The sequence below is a fragment of the Capricornis sumatraensis genome, chromosome 4 (assembly GCF_032405125.1).
Source record: "Capricornis sumatraensis isolate serow.1 chromosome 4, serow.2, whole genome shotgun sequence".
NCBI classification, from domain to species: domain Eukaryota; kingdom Metazoa; phylum Chordata; class Mammalia; order Artiodactyla; family Bovidae; genus Capricornis; species Capricornis sumatraensis.
In genome coordinates this window covers 125,329,448-125,352,639 of record NC_091072.1, presented here as the reverse complement: position 1 = coordinate 125,352,639, position 23,192 = coordinate 125,329,448, and the positions used below count along the sequence as shown (strand labels likewise).

The following is a 23,192-nucleotide window of genomic DNA, read 5'->3' as shown; positions in this document are numbered from 1 at the left end:
ACAACATTGTAAATCAACTATAGTGAGTGAAGTCGCTCAGTCGTGTCTGACTCTTTGCGACCCCGTGGACTGCGCCCTACCAGGCTTCTCCGTCCATGGGATTCTCCAGGCAAGAATACTGGAGTGGCTTACCATTTCCTTCTCCAGCGGATCTTTCCGACCCAGGGATCGAACCCAGGTCTCCATATTTCAATAAAATCAATTGAAAAAAAAAGTAAACATTTTAGCTATGAAAAAAAAAGAAAAACTAAGATAATGGTATCTGGTTCCATCTCTTCATGGCAAATAGATGGGGGAACAATGGAAATGGTGACAGACTTTTATTTTCTTGGGCTCCAAAATCAGTGCAGATGGTGACTGCAGCCATGAAATTAAAAGACACTTGCTCCTTGGAAGAAACTCTATGACAAACCTAGGTGGTGTATTAAAAAGCAGAGACATCACTTTGCCTGTTGACAAATTCCATGGAGTCTAAGCTATGTGTTTTTCCAGTAGTCTTGAATGGATGTGAGAGTTGGATCATAAAGAAAGCTGTGTGCCAAATAATTGATACTTTTGAACTGTGGTGTAGGAGATCAAACCAGTCAATCCTAAAGGAAATCAACCCTGAATATTCATTGGAAGGACTGATGCGGAAGATTGAAGCTCTTATACTTTGGCCACCTGATGCAAAGAGCCAACTCATTAGATTGAAGGCAGGAGGAGAGGAGAACAACGAGGATGAGTTGTTTGGATGGACATAAGTTTGAGCAAACTCCAGGAGACGGTGAAGGACAGGAAGCCTGGCATGCTGCAGTACATGGGGTCACAAAGAGTCGGACCCGAGTGAGCAGCTGAATAACAATCAAGAATAAAATTATTAGGAAGTAAATGATTTGCCCTATTGTCTTCAAAGTATCTTATTTCTTTACCAACGAATCATGCATACAATACAAAACTTAAAAGATATGAAAGTATGCTTGTGTGTGTGTGTGTGTGTGTGTGTGTGTGTGTGTGTGTGTGTGTGCGCTGTTACCTCATTTGGTCCGACTCTTTTTGTGACCCTATGGACTGTAGCTGCCTGACTCCTCTGTCCATGGGTTTCTCAAGGCAAGAGTACTGGAGTGGATTTCCATACCCTCTAGTAGATTTTCCCAATCCAGTGATTGAACCCGTGTCTCTCTGTCTCCTGCATTGGCAGGTGGATTCTTTACCACTAGTGCCACCTGGGAAGCCCAGAAATATGCATAGTAAAAATTAAATTTTGCTCCCATTGCTGTCAGAGTATCAATTCCCATCTCTTCTTTAGGCTTTATTGCTTCCAGAAATGAGATAATTTGCTAAAGATTGTCATGTCTGATTTGCAATAAATTGATTGTCAAATTGTTTTATAGCAGTGAGAAAGGAATTCCATTTGAGGAATAAAACTTATAGAGTCTGATTTTATCCATATGGTTAGAAGCACCAAATTCAAAAGTTATCCTGTTTTGGTAGTTTAGCAGAATATTCTTGTAACCAAGTTTCTTGGTAGTTAATTCATTGTAACAACCTAATTTGGGTGCCAGCAAGGTCTTCCCTTGTGGCTCAGCTGGTAAAGAATCCTCCTGCAATGCGGGAGACCTGGGTTTGATCTCTGGATGGGGAAGACCCCCTGGAGAAGGGAAAGGCTTCCCACTCCAGTATTCTGGCCTGGAGAATTCCATGACTCTATAGTCCATGGGATCACAAAGTATCAGACACGACTGAGTAACTTTCGATAAATCGATAATCAATAAATCACTACTTTATATTTTAATGGTGAAATACTTCCATTATAGTTATATATTAACCATTCCTCTGAGACACTTTGATGACTTTGTCCCTTCCCTGAGGCTTCATCCTAATCCCTCCCAGTCAAGCTAGAGATCAGCACTGCAAGGGCCTCTGACACCTGCTCCAGTGTTGGGGATGACACTTCTGATTTTTTGGTGCCCAATCTTATGGATTTTAAATAGTTTACACATCTCCCCGTGCAATGTCATTTCTGTTATATATGGTTTTGGTGTTGAAACGCCAATACTTTGGCCACCTGATGCGAAGAACCGACTCATTGGAAAAGACTGTGATGCTGGAAAATAATGAAGGTAGGAGGAGAAGGGGATAATCAGAGGATGAGATGGTTGGATGGCATCAATAACTCGATGGATATGAGTCTGAACAAGCTCCAGGAGTTTGGTGATGGACAGGGAAGGCTGGTGTGTTGCAGTCCGTGGGTGTCACAAAGAATCAGACACAACTGAGCGACTGAACTGCACTGAATATATGGTTAACACTTAACTGGAAAAGAACCAGGTTAAAGTACCTTAAATTGTCATCTAAGTTTATGACATTCTTCTCTTTGTGATCAAAAAGAAGACATAAAGGAAAATTTCATCTTTGTCAGTGTGAAAGTGAAAGTGAAGTCGCTCAGTTGTGTCTGACTCTTTGAGACCCCATAGACTGTAGTTTACTAGGCTTCTCTGTCCATGGGATTTTCCTGGCAAGAGTACTGGAGTGGGCTGCCATTTCCTTCCCCAAGATACACTTTGTCAGTGTATCTTCTGATAAATTGATTTAGATGAAACCTCTAATCTCACTCAACTTTTCAATGTGAATAAAAGTTCTTTTCTAATTTTTGAGATCTATATTTGGTAAATGGATGGCTATTAATTTGGAGGGAAATTATTTTAACTATCTTAAATCTGGTAATTTAAAAAATATTGTTGATACAATTTGAATCCAAATAGCTTGAGTTTCCTTTTCATGCAAATAAGGAGTTTAGTTTTCAAAAATCAGCAGAAGGCTGAACAATTCTCTTTTGAAAGTTTATCAATATAAAGAATTAAGTTAGCAGTCAGAATTTCACAGAATTCCTTTATTACTGGCAGAGACTAAGCTCTATTACTCTTCCTGTTTATTAGATAACACATCTAAGACATGGAGAAGCACAGTGCCCTGATCAAACACATACAGCCAGAAAAGGAGTTGTGAATATAGTCAGATCGTTCAAAGCTTGATCCAGAACTCTGTTTAGCAAGTATGCTGCCTCCTTGGAAGGTTAATGATTGTGTATTTAAGTCAAATATTCCTGACATGTACATGGGTTTCTTTTTCTTATGGTGTCTGATATTTCAGAAAACGGAATGTTATGTCTTTAGTGTTTAATAACTAGGTACTTCATTGAATCCTATGAAAGATTCTGGAGAGGTTTTAGTCAGAGTTCTTTTTTTTTCCTTTTCTCTCATTCCTTCCTTTCTTTCTTCTTTAACTGAAACTGTAGCTCTTACGCAAGTCACAAGAAATAATATTGTGGCATCTGAGGGAGAGGCATGTCCATATGGCAGCTTTTCAGAAGTTTAAAGTATCTGGAAGGCAGACATGCAGCGTCTCTCTGCTGAACTTAATTTTAGAAACTTCTTAATTTTAATGTGTTGTCCATGGCACAAAAGAAATTTTCACTGGGAGACTTTTGTGGTGTTTGAGGTAACAACTCTGATGTTACTAGAATCCCTTAACAACAGGGCCAACAGGAATGATTTCTTCTGTCCTAAAGATTTTTTTTTTTTTTGGCTTTCACAGCCCGCAGAGCATTTTATAGCATGGCTAGACTGTATTGAATTTCCATGTTTAGATCTACACCCATAATTTAACGTTTTTCTTTTTGAATTAGTATAGTGCCACTGCACAGCACTTCAAATACTAGAAAAATTTAGGATCTGCAATTCCAAATGCTTGAGATCTGTCACAAGATAAATTTTCACCAGCTTCTCTATGACCTTGACGCTGCTCTTTGTTTAAGTTAAGGAAAAGGAAGGTTGCGGTCATTTGTTTTTTAATCCATTTATCCATAATTTTAGGAATTGGTTTTTGTCCTGCTTTCTAAAAATAAATATGACCAAATCCATTACTATAACTCCTCAGACATCTGGAGTTTACACTCTTGAGAAGCATGCACCTTCATTTGCCCCGAGGGTTGAACTTAAAGATTCTAGATGTTGCTTAACTTCTGCCTGCCTGGGTAGTCAGGCCATGAACCTGAGCTCGGATTTAGATCCAGGTTTTTTAGGTAAACCCAAGCCTTAAGTTCAGATACAAGTTTTTCTTTAAGAGAGCTATATTCCCTAGTCCTTATTACCTTGTATGTTTAAATCATTTACCAGTGATAGATTTTGATCACATTAATTCTTTTTGTATTCCAACAAAATTTTCTAAAATGTCTAAATATTGTTTTCAGAGATAACCTAATGTTTCTCTTCTAATGCAACTACGTCTGTACCACAGTTGAATTACTAACTCACTGAGGCCTTAAAATATGTGTGTCTATATCAGTTTTTCTTCCCAAACTACAAGCCAACAAAGCTATAGATTGACATTTTAGATCCCAACATTAGCAGAAGATATCTGATTAGCCAAGAGTCATCGAACTTTAAGACATGTTAGTGAGCTGCCATCATTTGGACACTATATATTAATTTTCATAATCTTATCTTGTCAGTCTAATTCAGTATAAAATGGAGAATGTAAGTATTATAGAAGAACTTCATTCTAATAGACAGTGTGTCCAGATGAAGTTCAGGCAGATGTTAATTGGCAGATATACTTGTAGCATATATATGGCACTTTTCTGAGAGACCATGAAAATAATTCAGCTGTTCTTATTAGGATTAACCCCTTCATTACAAGAGAGGATAATTTCATTACTCTTAATTATGCTGAATAAAAAGTGGTATATGCATGGTGCATTTATGTATGTGTGTGTGTGTGTTTAGCTGACAAAAATTGGTGCTACATATTTCATTCTCACAAATTGTCTATTGATGAATTTGTTTTATGTCATTTGACTGTTTTTTGTACTTTGAAACACTGAAGAAAATGAAAGTAGGTCAGATTATAGAAACTTTCTTGTTTGAGTAAAAAATAAAATGCATTTCCATGGTTCTATGTGGTTGCCTTTGTCTGGAAGTCTGGTGCTACTATAGCATCCGGTTGGATTCCCTGTTTCGTATGATCTACAGTGGCCTTTTTTTCTAGTTTTTCAACTCATCAGCCTTTATTCCTATGATAAAACTTTGTACATTTTTCTTTGTTGGAAATGTTCTTCCCTCAGATTCAAAATAAAACTGAGTTTTTTTCTTCCTCATTTGTGACTTCCTAAGACAGCTCTTGACTTCCCCCTCTGAAAAGTTTCTCCCCCATTATTCTGTTCCTTTAGCCCTTTTCAATTTTCTTTACAGCACGTAACACCATCAGAAATGTTTGTTTATTGTCTACCTTGCAATATTCTGGGGCTTCCCTGGTGGCTCAGAGGTTAAAATGTCTGCCTCCAATGCAGGAAACCCGGGCTCGATCCCTGGGTCGGGAAGATCCCCTGGAGAAGGAAATGGCAACCCACTCCAGTATTCCTGCCTGGAGAATCCCATGGACAGAGGAGCTTGGTAGGCTACAGTCCACGGGGTCACAAAGAGTTGGACATGACTGAGTGACTTCACTTTCACTTTTGCAGTCTTCTTTGTCTTCCCCACTTTCCTTATCTACAATGTGAATTGAGGAGAGTCAGGCTCTTATCTCTCTTGTTGGGTATGCATCCCCAGTGCCTAGAACAATGCTTGGAATAAAGCATGCATTCAGTAAATATTAGTTGAATAAATGAAGCTTTAATAAATAATTGTTGTTCAGTTGCTAGTTCAGTTCAGTTCAGTCACTCAGTGATGTCCAACTCTTTGCGACCCAATGAATCGCAGCACGCCAGGCCTCCCTGTCCATCACCATCTCCCAGAGTTCACTCAGACTCACGTCCATCGAGTCGGTGATGCCATGCAGCCATCTCTTCCTCTGTAGTACCCTTTTCCTCCTGCCCCTAATCTCTCCCAGCATCAGAGTCTTTTCCAATGAGTCAGCTCTTCGCATGAGGTGGCCAAAGTACTGGAGTTTCAGCTTCAGCCTCATTCCTTCCAAAGAAATCCCAGGACTGATCTTCAGAACGGACTGGTTGGATCTCCTTGCAGTCCAAGGGACTCTCAAGAGTCTTCTCTAACACCACAGTTCAAAAGCATCAATTTTTCAGCGCTCAGCTTTCTTCACAGTCCAACTCTCACATCCATACATGACCACTGGAAAAACCATAGCCTTGACTAGACGGACCTTTGTTGGCAAAGTAATGTCTCTGCTTTTGAATATGCTATCTAGGTTGGTCATAACTTTTCTTCCAAGGAGTAAGCGTCTTTTAATTTCATGGCTGCAGTCACCATCTGCAGTGATTTTGGAGCCCCCCAAAATAAAGTAAGCCACTGTTTCCACTGTTTTCCCATCTATTTCCCATGAAGTGATGAGACCGGATGCCGTGATCTTCGTTTTCTAAATGTTGAGCTTTAAGCCAACTTTTTCACTCTCCTCTTTCACTTTCATCAAGAGGCTTTTGAGTTTCTCTTCACTTTCTGCCATAAGGGTGGTATCATCTGCATATCTGAGGTGATTGATATTTCTCCCAGCAATCTTGATTCCAGCTTGTGTTTCTTCCAGTCCAGCGTTTCTCATGATGTACTCTGCATAGAAGTTAAATAAGCAGGGTGACAATATACAGCCTTGACGTACTCCTTTTCCAATTTGGAACCAGTCTGTTGTTCCATGTCCAGTTCTAACTGTTGCTTCCTGACCTGCATATAGGTTTCTCAAGAGGCAGGTCAGGTGCTCTGGTATTCCCATCTCTTTCAGAATTTTCCACAGTTGATTGTGATCCACACAGTCAAAGGCTTTGGCATAGTCAATAAAGCAGGTGACTATGTCAGTAAAGCAGTTGGCATAGTCAGTAAAGCAGTTGACTATGCTAAGTCAACAAGTTCAGTTGCTAAGTCATGTCCAATTCTTTGTGACCCCATGGACGGCAGCCCACCAGGCTCCTCTGTCCATGGGATTTCCCAGGCAAGAATACTGGAGTGGGTTGCAATTTCCTTCTGCAGGGCATCTTCCTGCCCCAGGGATCGAACCTGTATATCTTGTATCTCCTGCAATGGCAGGGTGATTCTTCACCACTATGCCACCTGGGAAGCCAAACCCAACCCAAGAAACAGGTATTAAAAAACATTCCTAAAACAATACCAAAACATGCAAAGTTTACTAAAGATTTTCTGTTTACTACCTGATTAGTTTTTCTTTCCAATGTACAAACCAAGTATATATGAATATCGGTTGTTGTTGTTTCAGTCCCTAAGTAGTGTTCACCTCTTTGCGACCCCAGGAACTACAACATGCCTTGCTTCCCTGTCCTTCACTATCTTCCGGGAATTGCTCAAACTCGTGTCCTTTGAGTCTGTGAGGCCATCCAACTATCCCATCCACTGTCACCGCTTCTCCTCTTGCCCTCAATCTTTCCAGCATTAGGGTCTTTTCCATTGAGTCAGGTCTTCACATCAGGTGGCCAAAGAATTGGAGATTCAAGCTTCAGCATCAGTCCTTCCAATGAATATTCAGGGCTGATTTCCTTTAGGATTGACTGGTTTGATCTCCTTGCTGTAAGGGACTTTGAAGAGTTTTCTGTGGCACCACATTTGGAAATCATCAATTCTTTGGTGCTCAGCCTTTTTTGTGGTCCAAGTCTCATATCCATACATGACTACTAGAAAAAACATAGCTTTGACTCTAGGAACCTTTGTCAGCAAAATGATGTATCTGCTTTTTAATACAGTCTGGGTTTATTGTAGCTGTTTTTCCAAGGAGCAAGCATCTTTTAATTTCATGGCCACAGTCACCATGTGCAGTGATTTTGGGGCCCAAGAAAATAAAATCTGTCACTGTTTCCATTGTTTCCTCATCTATTTGCCATGATGTGATGGGACCTCATGCCACAATCTTCATTTTTTGATGCTGAGTTTTAAGCCAGCTTTTTCACTCTCCTCTTTCACCATCATCAACAGGCTCTTTAGTTCCTCTTCACTTTCTGCCATTAAAGTGGTGTCATCTCCATATCTGAGGTTATTGATATTTCTCCAGGCAGTCTTGATTCCAGCTTGTGATTGATTCACCCTGGCATTTTGCATGATGTACTCTGCATATAAGTTAAATAAGCAGGGAGACAATATAAAGCCTCAATGTACTCCTTTCCCAATTTTGAACCAGTGTTGTTCCATGTCCAGTTCTAACTGTTGCTTCTTGACCTGCACACAGGTTTCTCAGGAGGCAGGTAATGTGTTCTGGTATTCCCAGCTCATTAAGTATATTCCACAGTTTGTTGTGATCACACAATCAAAGGATTTAACATAGTCAACGAAGCAGACATAGATGTTTTTTGAATTCCCTTGATTTTTCTATGATCCAGCATATATTGACAGTTCAGTCTCTGGTTCCGCTGCCTTTTCTAAATCCAACTTGTACATCTGGAAGTTCTTGGTTCATGTACTGCTGAAGCCTGGCTTGAAGGATTTTGAATATAATCTTTCTGGCATGTGAAATGAGAGCAGTTGTATGATAATTTGAACATTCTTTGGCATATATAATTAACAGTATTTTGTAAAAACATACACAGTTTTGTTTGGTTATCATATACCAGAAATCTTGCTAACTCTTGACCAGACCCTGTGCAAAAAAGGTGAATCACTTTGGTTCAGAAAGAAATAGGTCCTTAAAGAGCAGCTGTGTAGGAACCTCCTGTATAAAGTGACTGGGAGTAAGAGATCTCAGGTATACCTTAAATAAATTTGAAATCAGAGGCAAATTTTTAAGTATAAATGTCTATAGAAAAAAGGAAAAAACAGCAAATCAATAACTTAGTTATCCATATTAAAAGTTTAGAAAAATAACAAACTAAAGTAAAAAGCAAGCAAAACGTCAGGTAGAATAAGTAAATTATACAGTGGAAAAGCAAGGGAGAAAATGAACAAAACCAATAGTTAATTCTTTGAATTCTTTGAAAACACAAACAAAATGAGCATACCTTTAGACCAACTGATCAACTAAAGCAGAGGAAAGACTCAAAGTAGAAAATCAGGAATGAAAGAGAGCACATCAGTACTTACCTTACCAAAAAAAAATAATAATAATAATAATTAAGGAATACTGTAAACAACTGTATGGATGCTAAGTCACTTCAGTTATATCCAATTCTTTGTAACCCTGTAGACTCCATTGTCTTGCGGTGGGTTGCCATTTTCTACTCCAGGGGACCTTCCTGACTCAGCAATCTAATCCCCATCTCTTATGTCTCCTGTATTGGCAGGCGAGTTCTTTATCACTTACCCCAACTGTGAAGCCTACTGTGAAAAACAACTATATGCTGTGTGTGCTAAGTCCTTTCAGTTATGTCTAACTCTTTGCGACCCTGTGCACAGTACCCCACCAGGCTCCTTTGTCCATGGGATCCTCCAGGCAAGAAATACTGGAGTGGGTTGCCATGTCAATTTTCTTATTTTATTTTTAGTTAAATTGGAAAACATCTGAAATAGATTTTAAAAAAGCAAACTCTCTGGCTAAGTCACTTCACTGTTCACCTGAAATCGCCACAACATTAATTGGCTATACTCCAGTACAAAATGTTTGTGGTATTAAAAAAAAAAACAAAAAAAAAACTGTGATAGTTTCCTAAGAAACGTAAAATTGTATTTGATTTCAAATGACCCTTTACACCAGTTTATTTATGTGTACTACTGCAGTCCAAAAGCTAAACTAAGAATATAAATACAGACATAGTTATCATCAGTGTTTTAATAGTTTTTCTGTGAATTGGCAAGTAATACAAATTGGATATACTGAAATCATGATTCATTTCTTCAGTTCCTTCAATAGTTATTTGTCTTCTGTTAGGTACTGTTGTAGGTAAAATGGATACATCAATGAATTAACTACAGATTCCTGTTTCCTAGGGCTTAATTTTTACTAGGGATATTTATTTTGTGTTTTGCCTCTAGCTTATTCCTATTTGTAAATTATGACTTAGAGGATTGACTTTTAAAGTAATTTTAATTAATTAACTATTGCCTAAAATTAGCTATGAAGTATTCTTCTAAGGTTATGTGCTAAATGCCAACATTAGAGACCATCTGGTTCTCTAGACACATCTACTCTGAAAATCTGGACAAGTAATTAAATTTGATGAGCCTGGAACGAGATCTGTAAGAACTGGGCTGTTTCTAGGGAAAAGAGAAATTCTGTGGATTTGTTGGTACAGTGGATTGTAGTTTGGTTTGCAGGAGTCCACTTGAGCTGTAACTTCTCCACTCACTTAAATTCCAGTGTATACTCAGTTCCATTAAAAACAGTCTGTCTACTGCTTATGGGTATTGGTTGGTGTAGCAAAGTTTTTGACTTAATATCATTATTTTCTAGTCTAATCATTAACAAATTTATAACATACTTTTTTTTCAAGGAGTTTATCATCCTTCACATGCTCTATTTTGTTTATTCAAAATTTATACTTGTGGAGTAGAAAGAATAAATATTTCTAGTCTAAAATAATAAAAAATTCAAATCTCTCTTAGGTATTAAATGTATTCAGCAACAGAGTTGGTAACTGAACTTGGTAGTTATAATTTGAAACTTAGTGAACTTTCTAATGAATATTGGTATCATTAAAACTATGATTTTTAAAACATTAATCTCAATATAAGGAATGCCACTCCCCAAACAGCTATTGCATGTGTATGCTATGTACAAATAACTGTAAAAACCTCGATGTGATATGCAAAGCTGAATATAAACGTGACATAGTTCCTGTTTTAAAGAAATCTATGATCTTGTTGACACTTTTAAAATTATTCTTGAAGAAGTGTGGTCAGTAGTTTTCCTGTCTGCTAGGATGATACAGAGGATCTCGTAGGACTGAAGCTAAAACCTAAACATGTTGAAAATTAGCAAAATATTCCCTGCTTTTGGTATCATTTTTTTCTTTATAGAATGTTTGTGTGCATCTTTGTTTTTCTGCCTCTACACATAATGAAAATCTTAGTGCTTTTATTTGTGTTGAGAGGAGTTTAAAATAGCTGATAAAGGAAGTAATTCTTTCATGAATCATTTTTGTAGTGTTATTTAAACCCAAGGGAAGGGTTACTTGTGTCTTTGATATCTCTAGAGCTGATTACAAAGGAAAAAAACAATTAAAGGAAAATATTAAGACTAATGTGCATTTTTGAACATAACTGCACAGGAAGTTGCAACACAATTATTACAGTATATTACACGGGAGAATAAATATCCAGTTACATAATGATAGAATTAGCTATAAAACCTTGTAGATAGTACCATTGTTTATTATTATGTATGTCCACAATGATTAATATTCTACTTCTAAGGATTGTTTCCGGACAGCACATCCTTTGTTTGGACAGTGACAATAATAATTCCACTGAACAGCATTATCAGTCAGTCAGTTCAGTCGCTCAGCCGTGTCCAGCTCTCTGTGACCCAATGAACTGTAGCACACCAGGCCTCTCTGTCCATCACCAACTCAGAGAGTTTACCCAAACTCATGTCCATTGAGTCAGTGATGACATCCAACCATCTCATCCTCTGTCATCCCCTTCTCCTACTTTCAATCTTTTCCAGCAACAGGGTCTTTTCCAATGAGTCAGCTCTTCGTATCAGGTGGCCAAAGTATTGGAACTTCAGCTTCAACATCAGTCCTTCCAATGAACACCCAGGACCGATCCCCTTTAGGATGGACTGGTTGGATCTCCTTGCATTCCAAGGGACTCTAAAGAGTCTTCTCCAACACCACAGTTCAAATGCATCAATTCTTCAGGGCTCAGCTTTCTTTATAGTACGACTCTCACATCCATACATGACTACTGGAAAAACCATAGCCTTGACTAGACAGGCCTTTGTTGGCAAAGCAATGTCTCTGCTTTTCAATATGCTGTCTAGGTTGGTCATAACTTTACTTACAAGGAGTAAGCATCTTTTAATTTAATGGCTGCAGTTACCATCTGCGGTGATTTTGGAACCCCCAAAAATAAAGTCTGCCACTGTTTCCACTGTTTCCCCATCTATTTGCCATGAAGTGATGGGACCGGATGCCATGATCTTCGTTTTCTGAATGTTGAGCTTTAAGCCAACTTTTTCACTCTCCTCTTTCGCTTCATCAAGAGGCTCTTTAGTTCTTCACTTTCTGCCACAAGGGTGATGTCATCTGCGTATCTGAGGTGATTGATATTTCTCCTGGGAGTCTTGATTCTAGCTTGTGCTTCTTCCAGCCCAGCCTTTCTCATAATGTACTCTGCATCTAAGTTAAATAAGCAGGGTGACAGTATACAGCCTTGACGTACTCCTTTTCCTATTTAGAACCAGTCTGTTGTTCCATCTCCAGTTCTAACTGTTGCTTCCTGACGTGCATATAGGTTTCTCAAGAGGCAGATCAGTTGGTCTGGTATTCCCATCTCTTGTAGAATTTTCCACAGTTGATTGTGATCCACACAGTCAAAGGCTTTGGCCTAGTCAATAAAGCAGAAATAGATGTTTTTTCTGGAACTCTGTTGCTTTTTCGATGATCCACTAAATGTTGGCAATTTGATCTCTGGTTCCTCTGCCTTTTCTAAAACCAGCTTGAACATCTGAAAGTTCACAGTTCATGTATTGCTGAAGCCTGGCTTGGAGATTTTTGAGCATTACTTCACTAGTGTGTGAGCTGAGTGCAATTGTGTGATAGTTTGATCATTCTTTGGCATTGCCTTTCTTTGGGATTGGAATGAAAACTGACCTTTTCCAGTCCTGTGGCCACTGCTGAGTTTTCCAAATTTGCTGACATATTAAATCCAGCACTTTCACAACCTCATCTTTCAGGATTTGAAATAGCTCAACTGGAATTCCATCTCCTCCACTAGCTTTGTTTGTAGTGATACTTCCTAAGGCCCACTTGACTTCACATTCCAGGATGTCTGGCTCTAAGTGAGTGATCACACCATTGGGATTATCTGGGTCATGAAGATCTTTTTCATACAGTTCTTCAGTGTATTCTTGTCACCTGTTCTTAATATCTTCTGCTTCTGTTAGGTCCATACTATTTCTGTCCTTTATTGAGCCCATCTTTGCATGAAGTATTCCCTTGGTATCTCTAATTTTCTTGAAAAGATCTCTAGTCTTTCCCATTCTGTTGTTTTTCTCTATTTCTTCGCACTGATCACTGAGGAAGGCGTCTTATCTCTCCTTGCTTTCAAATGGGTTCATCTTTCCTTTTCTTCTTTTCTCCTTTGCTTCTCATCTTTTCACATCTATTTGTAAGGCTTCCTCAGACAGCCACATTGCTTTTTTGCATTTCCTTTTCTTGGAATGGTCTTGATCCATGGCTCCTGTACAATGTCAAGAACCTCCGTCCATAGTTCATCAGGCACTCTATCAGATCTAGTCCCCCAAATCTATTTGTCACATCTGCTGTATAATCATAAGGGATTTGATTAGGTCATACCTGAATGGTCTAGTGGTTTTCCCTACTTTCTTCAATTTCAGTCTAAAATAGGCAATAAGGAGTTTATGATCTGAGCCACAGTCAGCTCCTGGTCTTGTTTTTGCTGACTGTATAGAGCTTCTCCATCTTTGGCTGCAAAGAATATAATCAGTCTGATTTCAGTGTTGACCATTTGATGATGTCCGTGTGTAGAGTCTTCTCTTGTGTTGTAAGTGGGTGTTTGCTATGACCAGTGCATTCTCTTGGCAAAATTCTGTTCACCTTTGCCCTGCTTCATTCTGTACTCCAAGGTCAAAGTTGCCTGTTACTCCAGGTGTTTCTTGACCTCCTCCTTTTGCATTAGCCATGCTGTGTGGGGCCACCCAAGATGGATGGGTCATGTTGGGGAGGTCTAACAGAATGTGGTCCACTGGAGAAGGGAATGGCAAACCACTTCAGTATTCTTTCCTTGAGAACCCCATAAACAGTATGAAAAATCAAAAAGATAGGATATTGAAAGATGAACTCCCCAGGTCAGTAGGTGCCCAATATCCTACTGGAGATCAGTGGAGAAATAACTCCAGAAAGAATGAAGGGATGGAGCCAAAGCGAAAACAATACCCAGCTGTGGATGTGGCTGGTGATAGAAGCAAGGTCTGATGCTGTAAAGAGCGATACTGCATAGGAACCTGGAATGTTAAATCCATGAAACAAGGCACATTGGAAATGGTCAAACAGGAGATGGCAAGAGTAAATGTCTACCTTCTAGGAGTCAGCAAACTAAGATGGACTGGAATGGGTGAATTTAACTCAGATGACCATTATATCTACTACTGTGGGCAGGAATCCCTTAGAAGAAATGGAGTAGCCATCATAATCAACAAAAGAGTCTGAAATGCAGTACTTGGATGCAGTCTCAAAAATGACAGTATGATCTCTGTTCATTTCCAAGGCAAACCATTCAGTATCACGGTAGTCCAGGTCTATGCCCTGACCAGTTAATGGTGAAGAAGCTGAAGTTGAACAGTTCTGTGAGGACCTACAAGACCTTTTAGAACTAACCCCCCAACAAGATGTCCTTTTCATTATAGGGGACTGGAATGCACAACTAGGAAGTTCAGTATTAGCAGTTCAGTTCAGTTCAGTTGCTCAGTTGTGTCCGACTCTGTGTTCAGTATTATAGGCCCACTTAAAAAAAAAAAAAATCTTGTTATGGCAATACAAAGATTTTTAGTATATGGCACCTGCCTACTTTTCTATATTTTCTGCCATTCTGTCTGCCTCCACTCTTAATTCCAGCTAGTCTTCTTTATTTAATGTTCTCTGTAAACAGCAATCAGCCTTACAGGCAGGCCTTGGGCATCTTTTCTATCTCTGATAAGCACCTTGCACCTTCTGTTTTCTAGAGAATGTTTCTCTTCAACAATAGAATGAACTCAGGGAGGACCAACTTTTTAAATCTTTCTGTTCCTATTATCTACCTTCATGTCCTTTTTATAGAAGGATACATTTAAGTAACTGAATGGGGCTGAGAGGCTTGAACTATGTGAAAAGCTGGTCATTTGTGCAAGCTTTTTTCCATGTTCCATAATTACAGTTTAGCATTTACATGATTCATTATCCTATGGTGCTTACTTGCTTAAAGTTTGGTAGAAAATGAGTATGTAGTTTACAGATTAATCACCAAAGGAGAAAGTACTGTTCATTTGTGTTTCTTAATTATGATGAGGAAGTATTATTTTATTTCATTAATTTACCTGTCTCTCTAAAGTATATAATTTACTAAAAAATAACAACTTGATATTAAAACTGGGATTATTTGGTATCATAGCAAATATGGAAATGAAAACAATCCTTTCCATTAAGCATAACAGTTCTGCCATAACCCAAGTCCCCCCAGAGAATGACTTTTTTCTCTCTACAAAAGATGCCATGAATGTAACCCAAGAGAACTGGCCATAAATCTACCAACCTTTAAATTTTCTGAAGTCCAAAAATAGTATTATATTGTACCAAAGGTAAATAGGAGCTTTACATTATCTAGCCAGTTTAAATTTTAATTGTTTTCATAAATTATTATTATGGATTCTTTAGAAGACATAATATATAAATGAAAACCTTAAGCAGTGCTGTTAAGCAGTTCTTTTTATGTTGGTGAAATTGCAGTCAGAACTTTATTTTCCTTTACCAACTTACTGGTAATTCTGCAGCTTCAGAGTGATGACTGTTGAATTATAGGAGTAGAAGCATCATGAGACAGTTTAACATTTGCAAGAGAAAGTTAATTATATGAAGATTTGAGACTTATCCAGAGGTTTCAAAAATATTTTTGTCTCAGTTTTTAAAAATACATGCATATTTATTTAGCCTCTTAATGCATGTTGTTTCCATCCAAATAAGTCTATTTTCAAAACAGAGATTATTTAAGAGATTTCGCATATTTTTCTTTTCTTGGTAAATGTGCCAAAGGTCTGTTTTCTATAAGACATGTGTCTGTTTCAACTTACTATTTTGATTATGAGTAGTTTATTATCCAGATAGACCTTCAAAAATAGAATACTTGCTGGAGTTCTTATGCGTATGGTGAAGTGAATATTTTAGAATGATTCAGGATTTATAAATAGCATGTAAGATAATATCGAGAGCACATTAACTATAATGTATAATGCCTTTAAAAAAAAGGAAAGATGATAATATTCTAAGCGTCGCCAATATGGAAGTAAGTGGGCGGAACGTCTTCCAATGCTGATTTGGCTTCCCTTAGAACAGTGTTAACATCTTTATATTTAAGTGACTGAGGTTCCAGTGTTTACACTGTCCACTTGCGTTTGTCTAGTCTCCCAAGTTTTATTACTTTTTATGAATACTGCCTTGAGATTCTGCCATCCACACTTTGCCTTACACCTTTTCACATTAGGGGCGTGCACTTCCTAGGGGGCAGTTTTTTTCATGATTGAAACTGCTCAGAGTTTCCATCTGCTTTTACTTGACTTGTGGTCTTGAAGATCATGCTTGGCCCATGGGATATTACAGTGTGCCGAGAGGATGTGGAGTTTTGTCAGCCAGTGAAATATGTCTGGTTTTTTTTTTTCTCTTTTCTTTCTTCTTCAGCAGCTTTCATATGCTTCTCATCCTGTGTGGTCTTTGCTAAACTGAATTTATATTTAACAGAACTGCTCACTCTCTTTATCATCTTCTGTGACTTGGCCTTTTTAAAGAGAAGGTGTGTAGAAGGAAAATCTGAGCCAAAAAACTGTAGTTTGGGCAATAGGAAAACCTAAAACCAAAAGCTTAAAGTAGTGTTATATATGAATGTGCTTTAATATTCACAAATGTGTATTTTGTAATGCAGAAAATCATATTTCAGACATGTACATCTGTCAAAAAAATTTATCATGCCAATAGTAGATTCAAGTTTTGTGATCCAAATAACATTTTTGCTTGTTTTTAGGCACTACTACAGTCTTCAGTTAAGCAACAAGTAGAAGCTATTGAAAAGCAGTACATTTCTGCAATTGAGAAACAAGCACACAAGTGTGAAGAGTTGTTAAATACTCAGGTAATAAAATTGCACATCCATTATATATTTATACTTTTCTTCTGACTCTCTTCCCCTGAGAGCTCTATAACTGTTTATTCACTTTTATGCCATTTACTTTCCTTGATGTATTTTGGAGAAAAAAAATCTGCTGATGTAAAATCAGTGTTAAAATTTGGGAATTTTATGATAGACTAAAAATAGGACTAAAGGCCTAAAATATGTGAATATCCCCCAAATTAATGATAATTCTTATACTGATTTCTGGAGTATCATATTATTTATCAAATAGCAAAAGCAAAAGAGATGACTGTAAATGTATTATGGCATGTGAAATAATTTGTGGTGTAAGATTTATAAATAATATTTGAATTTAAGTACTTATTTGTGTTTGATTTACCTTTCATTGCTTATATTAATTTATTTCTATTTTGATATTTTCTTGTGATTTTTTTTGTTTCTTCTTGATTATTGTCTTAGAAAGCATTGCACACATGATAAGTACATTTACATGAAATAGTCAATTGAAAAGCCTGTATGTATGTGTCATAGTATAAATAATATGTGCAAGAAGTTCCCAGCTACACTTTTGAATAATGTGAAGCTTGATAGGTGAAAATAAAATCAACCTTATGTAAAAGACTGATTTCATATTACAGGAAGAAAATATACTAATAGAAAATTTAGATCTAGAATTTAAATGAAGATTTATAAACATGCCACTTAGTCCCCAAGATTGGGGTAAGCTTGGTTCAGTATTTTCAGAGTCATTTTAATAAGTGGTTTGGAATAGGAAATGCATGGCAAATTTTATAAATTTGATAAAAAACAATTACATTCTCTTGACTGGTAGAATACCAGGTTGTCAGAGATAAGAAGGATATGTGCATATAAATGTACAGAAAAGTCACAGAGAAGAGGAGGTTACAGAACCGTGAAATAGCATAAGGCATGTATTAGCCAGGCCAGCCCATGTTATGCCTTAAACTCCCTGACTTCAGACAGTGAAGATTTATGTCTTAGCCAATTCTGTGTATACACTGAGGCTGCTTTGAGGGCTCAGTGTCACGATATCCTCATGATGGAAACTAGTCTGATAAAACAGTTCAATTGTGGAATGTTACCTGTTACCTGGTAGAGTTTAAAAAAAAAAAAAAAAACAACTCAGATCAAAGAAATTCAGTCAGATTTCCTACTGGTGTTTCAGCATTCTGGACTGGAAATGACACTTCTACTCCCAACTTGTATCTGCAGTGTCCGCAGTCATCTTGGGGTCAGGGAGTGAAACCCTACTCTGAATCTGGAGTAGGGAGAGGGAAAGGGCAGAAAATCTTTGATAAGCAGCACTGGTATACTATGGTCTGCTCTTTGGGTTGCCAGATATTTCCAGCCTTCATCTCTCAGGTAAAATTTCTTAACCTGCCCATATGGGAGAAAATCTGAAGGTTCTATCCAGATATTGTTGTTCAGTTGCTCAGTTGTGTCTGACTCCTTGTGATCCCATGGACTGCAGCATTCCAGACTTCCTTACCTGTCCATTGCTATCTCCTGGAGTTTGCTCAAACTCATGTCCATTGAATCGATGATGACATCCAACCATCTCATCTTCTGTCACCCAATTCTCTTCTTATTCTCAATCTTTCCTAGCATCAGGGTTTTTTTCAGCGAGGCAGATCTTCCTATCAGATAGCCAAAGTATTGGAGCTTCAGCTTCAGCATCAATTAGTCCTTCCACTGAATATGCAGGACTGATTTCCTTTAGGATTGACTGGTTTGATCTCCTTGCTGTCCAAGGGACTTTCAAGAGAATTCGCCAGTATTACAGTTTGAAAGCATCAGTTCTTTGGTGCTTGGCCTTCTTTATTGTCCACCTCTCACATCTGTACATGACTGCTGGAAAAACTATAGCTTTGACTATATGGACCTTTGTTGGCAAAGTGATATCTCTGCTTTTTAATATGCTGTCTAGGGTGGTCATAACTTTTCTTCTAAGGATCAATCATCTTTTAATATCATGGCTGCAGTCACCATCTGCTTTGATTTTGGAGGCCAAGAAAATAAAGTTTGTCACTGTTTCCCTTAATTTCTCATCTGTTTGCCATGAAGTGATGGGACTGGATGCCATGATCTTTGTTTTTTGAATGTTGAGTTAAGTCAGCTTTTTCACTTTCTTCTTTCACTTTCATCAAGAGGCTCTTTAGTTTCTCTTCACTTTCTGTCATTAAAGTAGTATCATCTGCATATCTGAGGTCATTGATATTTCTCCCAGCAATCTTTATTCCAACTTGTGCTTCATCCAGCTCAGCATTTTGCATGATGTACTCCACATATAAGTTAAATAAGCAGGGAGACAGTATACAGACTTGGTGTTGCCCTTTCCCGATTTTGAACCTGTCTGTTGTTCCATGTCCAGTTCTAACTGTTGTTGCATGACCTGCATACATGCTTCTTAGGAGACAGGTAAGGTGATCTGATATTTCCATCTCTTTAAGAATTTTTCAGTTTGTTGTGATCCACACAGTCAAAGACTTTAGTGTAGTCAATGAAGCAGAAGTAGATGTTTTTCTAGAATTCCCTTACTTTTTCTATGATCCAACGGATGTTAGCAATTTGATCTCTGGTTTCTCTGCCTTTTCTAAATCCAGCTTGTACATCTGGAAGTTCTTGGTTGATGTATTGTTGAAGCCTAGCTTGAAGTTTTTTGAGTATTATTTTGCTAGCATGTGAAATGACAGCAATTGTATGGTAATTTGAACATTGTTTGGTATTGCCCTCCTTTGGGATTGAAATGAAAATGGACCTTTTTCCTCTGGCCACTGCTGAGTCTTCCATATTTGTTGGCATATTGAGTGCATCATTTTAATAGCATCATCTCTTAGGACTTTTATTAGCTTAGCTGGAATTCCATCAGCTCCACTAGCCTTGTTTGCAGTGATGCTTCCTAAGGCACCCTTGACATCACAGTCCCAGATGTCTGGCTGTTGGTAAGTGATAGTCTTATGCTCAGAAGTCCAGGATATTTGAGTGATAGGTGGGAAATGATGTGCTGTAGTCTCTACATCATCAGGTCTAGATATATAGTCCCTTTTGACCTGAAGAACTAGAAACTAAAATATATGTTGTTTACCGCCAACAGATCTAGTATATAGTAGTGAGATAAAGGGCAGAGTATATACTGTGAATACTCTCAGAAGGAAAGATGAATCAGAGATGCATAGCTATCATTACTATGTAGCAATTCTAAAATCTCAATGAATAGATTCAGTAAGTATCTCTGCTGTGGGGGTTTGATTTGCTTTTTAATTTACCATGATTCACATTTCAGGGTTTAAGGCCAGGGTTTCTTGTCCATTGTTCTTTATGAATCCTATAGGGTCTAAATTTTTAGGTTTTTTTTTTTTTTGGCTATACCTAATGTGAGTATTAGAGATTATAGAATTTCTCACCCTGCTCCCTCTCTATAAAAATTTGGGAGTCCTGGATCATTTAGGGTAGGAAACAGTCACACTTCAGAATGACAATTCTTTGGACATTTTATATGGTTACAATTGGCTCCATTTGTTAGATGCAAATCCCTAGTTACTTTAGAGACCCATGTTCTAGATTTAATATGTTAAATATGTTCATGCTTCCTGTCTGTCTATGTCTCTCTCATCTTCTGATTAAAGATAGCTTCGTTTATGAAACCAGTTTGAAGAAATCCCAGTGTTCTCTTTTTCTCAAACCATTTGGTCCTAAATGAAAGCATATACAGGACCATCACAGACTTATTGAGTCCTTTCTTGGGGATCCTTTAATCCATTGAATCTTTAACAGTGAGTTCGCCTATTTACTGTTTGCAAGAGCAGTTTAAAGAGTAAACTGTCTTGGAGGCATTTTTATAAAAAAATATAATTAACCAAGGAGAAGAAAGACTTGTAAGCTAAAACTGCAAAACATTGCTGAAAGAAATTAAAAATAACCTAAATACATGGAAACACATTGCATGTTCATCAGTGGAATATCACCAGAAATGTTTCCATGAGAAATATGTAGTGAAGAGCACTCAAGACTACCATGGGACATTTAAAGGATGACTGAACTGAACTGAACTGAAAGCAATTCAGTGTGATGAAATAGTACTTAATAGCGATACGATCATTAGGTAAAAGCATATAAAGTGTTTAAATGGCATCTCACAGATATTTTCCGAATCATATTTCTTGAGATGTCTTTTGAAATTTGAAGTAAGTAACTTTAATAAAAATAATACCTGAATTGTTCTTTAAGAATAATTTGGCTCAACCTTTCATGTGTATATGAGTCTTTTTTTTTTTTTTCTGTTTTATTCAAATTTAGAATTTAAGGGAAAAGCAAGTTAACACTCATAAGAGTAGTTACAAGCATGTGATCCAGAATCAAAGAGGCTCCATTATCCCTGGCTTTGTCACTTAGCTGTGTTACTGTGGAATGTCCTTTAACCTCTCTGTGGTTTATTTTTCTCGTCTATTAAATGTATTAGGTTGGTGCAAACATAATTGTGGTTATGGACCTTGAGTTTTAATCATTATAACTAGGCTCAAGCATATCTTTATTAATCAAAATAGGAACCATTATGCTATCAACACATTTTTGCCAGTGCAAAATAAGTTGGTTTATTCCTGTAGTGTAAAAATCCATGTTTCAGGATTCGACAAACTCTTGGAAAGCATTTTCTGCCTCCTGCTGGTTCTGGAAGTATTTTCCCTGCAAAAAGTTTTCTAGATGCTTGAAGAAGTAGTAGTCCGTTGATGGGAAGTCAGGTATGGAGGAGGCAAAACTTTGAAACTCGATTAGTTCAACTTTTGAAGTGTTAGTTGTGTGATGTGCAGTCAGGTGTTGTCATGGAGAATAATTTGCCCTTTCTGTTGACTAATGCCCACTGCAGCAGTTGCAGATTTGGGTGCATCTCATAGATTTGCTTCAGAGAAGGCAATTGCACCCCACTCCAGTGCTCATGCCTGGAAAATCCTATGGACGGAAGAGCCTGGTGGGCTGCAGTCCATGGAGTCGCTAAGAGTCGACACGATTGAGCAACTTTCACTTTTCACTGTCATGCATTGGAGTGGCAACCCACTCCAGTGTTCCTGCCTGGAGAATCCCAGGGATGACAGAGCCTGGTAGGCTGCCGTCTATGGGTTGCACATCGTCCAACACGACTGAAGCGACTTAGCAGTAGCAGCATGGATTTGTTGAGCATTTCTCAGATATAATTGTTTCTCCGGGATTCAGAAAGCTATGGTGGATCAGATCAGCAGCACACCACCAAACAGTGACCATGACTTTTTTTTAATACAAGTTTGGCTTTGGAAAGTGCTTTGGAGCTTCTTCTCTGCCCAGCCACTAAACTGGTTATCACCAGTTGTCATAGAAAATGTACTTTCTGTTGCATGTCACAATCTGATCGAGAAATGGTTTGTTGTTGTTGAATAGAATGACCTTGTCTGCTACATTGCCTGACCTGAAATTGGGTGCTATTATAAGATATTAACCAGGAAAGTGACATTTGTCCCTAATTGTTGTTATTGTTTTCTCATAATTGAATTTTCAGTTTGTTTGTTTTTTTACATATTCTAGATATAAATCTTTCTTCAGATATGTGCTCAAATACTTTATCATAGTCTATGGTTTTTCTTTTCTTCTAATGTATTTCCAAAAGCAGAAATTTTAAATGGCATACAAATCCAATTCATCATTTTTTTTCCTATGGGTAATTCTTTTGATGTTACATCTAAGAAGTCTTAACCTAACCCAAAATCAAAAATATTTTCTTCTGTATTTAATTTTAAAGGTTTTAGTTCATAATTTCAGGTTTTCAAATGATCCAGCATGATTTTTACATATGGTTCTAGATATGGACTGAAGTTTCTTCTTTTTTTTTTCACATGGATGTCTAAGCATTTCAGTCTTAATTGCTAAGAAGACTTTTCTTTCACCAGTGAATTTCCTTTGTACCTTCTTCAAAATTTAATCATTTTATGTGTGGGTTTGCTACTTAATTTGCTACCAGTTCAATTTATCTATTTGTCTGTTTCAACTCAAGTCTTGTACTATTTATTTACCATAGACATTCAATAAGTCTTGAATTCAGGTAGTGTAAATCTTCTAATATTCTGCTTATATTTCAAAGTCATTTGGGCTATTCTAGGTCATTCAACGGAGAAGGCAGTGGCACCCCACTCCAGTACTCTTGCCTGGAAAACCCCATGGACAGAGGAACCTGGTAGGCTGCAGTCCATGGGGTCGCAAAGGACATGACTGTGCGACTTCACTTTC

The 23,192-nt window shown here is 37.7% G+C and overlaps 1 protein-coding gene across 3 annotated transcripts in view; it reads left to right on the top strand.

Moving 5' to 3' along the window:
* Nucleotides 1-23,192, top strand: part of CCDC91 (coiled-coil domain containing 91) — a 409,281-nt gene that overhangs the window by 235,823 nt on the left and 150,266 nt on the right. For all 3 annotated transcript variants that reach the window (XM_068970284.1, XM_068970286.1, XM_068970285.1), the window contains one exon: nucleotides 16,812-16,919. In XM_068970284.1, the coding sequence (XP_068826385.1) occupies nucleotides 16,812-16,919 (108 nt within the window). The remainder of the gene's footprint in view (nucleotides 1-16,811; nucleotides 16,920-23,192) is intronic.